At 37.6% G+C, this 4454-nt stretch overlaps 1 protein-coding gene across 1 annotated transcript in view; it reads right to left on the bottom strand.

Annotated features, from left to right (window-relative positions):
* The window catches only part of LOC105550013 (lymphoid-restricted membrane protein), a 47596-nt gene that overhangs the window by 6512 nt on the left and 36630 nt on the right, over positions 1-4454 (bottom strand). The window contains exon 8 of the mRNA XM_011994803.1: positions 1690-1767. Coding sequence (XP_011850193.1) covers positions 1690-1767 — 78 coding nt within the window. The remainder of the gene's footprint in view (positions 1-1689; positions 1768-4454) is intronic.

The raw sequence follows: 4454 nt of genomic DNA, 5'->3' as shown, positions 1-4454 counted from the left end.
AAAATTGATGTTTAAATTATAACTGTTGTTTTATATATATATATATATGTAAACACACACATGAAATGTTAGTTTCTGCTAGGAAACTGGAAAACTCTACATATAGATATGAAATTTAACTATATCATCATTTCAGACACATACAACAACAAAATATTTCTCAAATAAGCCATTAGAGATGACAATAAGAATGACACAAATTCATGAATTGACTAGTCATTGTCATCTGTTTCCTGATGAAAATGTATGACAGATAACAAAAATATGTATGAAATATAGACTTTTTAGACACTATCTAGACAAAAAATATTTTTGTAAGGTATAATTTCTTAATTTAATTAGGGATAAATTTTTCCCATCTCTCCTCATTTTTAGCATTAAGAAGGTACAATATCTCAGGTTGAGGTTGGTAAACTACAAAAAAAAAATAAAAAGAAGGTACAATATCTGAAGTATTTCCTGAAATTCATAAAATCAGATACAATTAAATTAAAAATTGCCATATAATATTAAAAGATAAGAAATTTGGGCAAGAATGTAGAGAAATTTGAGCCGTCATGCACTGCTGGTGGAATGTAAAATGGTGCAGCCACTTTGAACACAGCCTGGCAGTTCCTTAAAAGTTTAAACATAGAAACAAGGCCGGGTGCAGTGTTCCACCCGTGTAATCCCAGCACTTTGGGAGGCCGAGGTGGGCAGATCACTTGAGGTCAGGAGTTTGAGAACAGCCTGGCCAACATGGTGAAATCCCATCTTTACCAAAAATACAAAAATTAGCTGAGCATGGTGGTGCACGCCTGTAATCCCAGCTACTCAGGAGGCTGAGGCAGGAGGATCCCTTGAACCTGGAGGCAGAGGTTGCAGTGAGCTGAAATCGCACCATTGCACTCCAGCCTAGGCAACAAGAGCAAAACTCTGTGTCAATAAATAAATAAACAAACAAACATAGAAACATCAAGTGACCCAGTAATTTCACTCCTAGGTATATATCCAAGAGAAATCAAGACATATGTACACATAGAAATTTGCATACAAATGTTTATAGCAGATGATTCATAATAGCCAGAAAGTGAAAATAGCCTGAACGTCCATCACCTGATGAGTGGACAAACAAAATGTGATATATCCATATAGAATATTATCCAGCCATAAAAAGAGGTAGTAATACATGCTACAACATGGGTGAACCTTAAAAACATTATGCTAAGTGAAATCAGCCACACGCAAAAGGCAACATATTATATGATTTCATTTATATAAAATGTCCAGAATAGACAAATCTATAGAGACACACAACAGATCAGTGGCTGCTTAGGGTTGGGGTGAGGACAGTGGATGGGGGGTGGTTCCTGTTAAAGGGATTTCTTTCGGGGTGATGAAAATGTTTTAAACTTGATTTTGGTGATGGTTGCACAACTCTCTGAATGTACTAAAACACACGGACTTGTATACTTTAAGTTGATGAAATTTAAGGCACGTGAATTACATATCAGTAAAGCAGCTGCCAAAAAAAAAAAAAAAAAAAAAAGAGGAAAAGGAAACTAGCTTTTATATAACTCAAATATTTTGTAGACAAGTTTCAGAATTTATAACCAAAGCTTAGTTTGTCAATGAGGCATAGACATTTTCATAAAATCATATTGGTTTGACAGAAAAAAAATATTTTACCAGTATTTGGGAAGTGCTTACTTGGTGCTCTGTCTCAGTTTTAGACAAGTCTTCAATCTTCTTTTCCAGTCTGTCTATATCCATGATGTTCTTGATATTCTAACGTAAAAGATAGTATTCTTGGATTTAGCACCAAGAAAAATAAAACATGAGGACAATCAAAGTCTCTTTTAGGAGGTGGTATTTCATCACTCTCAGTATTGCCTTTTTATCTTCCATTCAACCTCAGCTGCTACTCCCATAGTCATAAATTCAAACTTGTTATTACCAGTCACTGCAGCCCCTCCATTACCTTAATTGCAAGCATCCCGCTCTTCAACAACCACCTCTTGCCTTTCCAGATTACTTCCTCTATACCCACAAACCTTCAATCCCCCCTGGAACTTGCAATCCATTGATCCGACCACCTTTTCATTATCCTTCAACCTTCCCATGAACTCAGACCCCTCTTTATTTAGCTTCAGTTCTTCCCTGGGCAATCATTATAATCATTCTCTTCCAAATGCCATTAGGCCATTCCCTGCCTAACTCCTGCTTCTTAGCATTTACCTAAATTAGCTTACCACCCACTCCAGCACCCTTTCAGAAGAACATGCTTAAAGAAAGCATGAACAGACAGGTCACATGTTTAATTCATGGTCTTTAACCTCAGTGTTTACTGGTGATCATATCATATCATCCTGGTATACCTATACTGCCTTTGACCTAAATCAGGGGGTGGCAAACTATGCCCAGCCCCCTCACTTCACCCCTAAAGGCCAAATCTCCACCCCTGAAGGCCTAAAGGCCAAATCTACACCTGTTTTTGTAAATAAGGTTTTATCGGAGCACAGCTGTGCCCGTTTGGGTACATACTGTCTATGACTGCTTTCACAATACAAAGGCAGAGGTAAGTAGTTGACGCAAAGGTGATTTTTGTGGCTACCAAAGCCTAAAAATATTTATAATCAGGCCCTTTACAAAAAATTTTCCAACCCCCAGCTCATTTCATTCCTTCTCTTTCCTCAAATTTCCAATACCCCCTCCAACATCCTCACTCTCAGCTGATGATTTTGCTTTGTATTTCACTGAGACGCTAGAAACAACCAGAAGAAAATTTCCTTCTTAACTGAAAACGTAATAAATATCTTTGGATATATTACAAAGCATTTCCTTATCCAAACACTTCTGTCCACCTCCACTGCAACTGCTCAGTCCAAGCCCCCATCAGCTTTTGACTGGATCATTTCAAAGGCCTCCTAATTGGTCTTCCTGCTTTTCCTCTTGCCCCACTACAGTGGGATTCTAAACCCTGCAGCCAGAGTTGTCTTGTTAAAATGGAATTAGATCACACTACTCCTTTTCTCGAAACACTTCAATGGCTCCCATCTCACTCAAGTGTGTGTGTTTTTTGTTTGTTTGTTTTTTTAAAGCCAGAATCCTTAGGATGCCTGTGTAAGCCCCTTGTGTCTGGACCCTCCAGCTCTTGGCCTGCGTCTCTTGCTACTTGTTCACTTTGCTCCAGACACTCTGGCCTCGCTGTCCCTCCACAATAGCAGGCAGGCTGCAGCCTCACGATTTTGAGCTTACTATTTCTTCTGCCTGGAAGGTTCTTTTACAGATAAACCTCCTTTCCCAGTTTTGAATCAAAGGATTAGCTTCATAAGGCTGCTTTTCCTAACCACCCTAGTTTAAATTGCACTCCTCTCTGCCTTAATTCTGTTTTCTGCTTTTCCTTTCTCCACAGCTCTTATTACCATCTAACACACTAGTTCCACATGAGCTATTTTGCTAAGCTCATATACTCAGCACTTACAATAGCTCTAAGGTCTTCCAATGAATATGTGTTGAATGAACGAAATGAATGAATGAATAAAAGTGAATCACTACCCAAACCATTGTGATGTTACTCTTCACAATGCATCAGATTTTTACCTCCCAAAGGAATCTTAGCTAGTGACAACATTTATATTCATTTTCTAATGTAAGTCAATAATTGTAATGCTATTTCATGATAAAGGGCTTTCAGTCTTCCTTCTATCTCAATTCTGAACTGGTTTGGTACAATTCTTTGATACTTGTCACTCATTTAAACAAGAGGAGAATCATTTAAATAGGAGGAGAAAAATATCTTACATCAGAAATTTAACTGTAAAGCACTAGTTTCACAAAAGCCTGGCCTTGTGGCTATAACAGCTCTGAATCTAATGTAGGCTTTCTTTCCAATCTTTAGTTGTTCCTTTCCAATCCATTATAAAATTTTAAAATGCCCACCTGGCCCACATTTTGAATAACACTCCAGATTGTGCAGCACAGCTTCATAAATACTTCTGATAGCCTTATATAAAAGCAAAATTTTTAAACTGGCATACTACTTGATATTCAAGTAGTATCTATTAGAAAAGGAATTTTCCCTGCAAAATAGTAACTTACTAGTAGCTTGTTCCCTGTTCTTCCAATGCTTCAATTTTGTTGCTTTAAAAAAATTATACTCTTTTTCTTTGAGATTGTACTAATATTTCCTAATACTTATAAGGTACATTGTGGTTTACCAGATGGCTTCACGTGAATTATCTTAGTTAATCTCGAAAATAATTCCATGGCATAGGTACTGTTAGCCCAGAAAAGGTAAATGGTCTTTCCAAGGTCCTTTTTTCAGTGAATTTAAGATTTGAATCTTAGACTTAAGACTTTTGCCACTTTGTTCAATGGAATTAAATGGAAAATCATTGGCTGGGCGCGGTGGCTCAAGCCTGTAATCCCAGCACTTTGGGAGGCCAAGACGGGCGGATCACGAGGTCAGGAGA

Source organism: Mandrillus leucophaeus, unplaced genomic scaffold (genome assembly GCF_000951045.1).
Source record: "Mandrillus leucophaeus isolate KB7577 unplaced genomic scaffold, Mleu.le_1.0 Scaffold461, whole genome shotgun sequence".
Lineage (NCBI taxonomy): Eukaryota > Metazoa > Chordata > Mammalia > Primates > Cercopithecidae > Mandrillus > Mandrillus leucophaeus.
The sequence above is the reverse complement of the archived record's forward strand: the minus strand, read 5'-3'. Positions and strand labels throughout refer to the sequence as shown.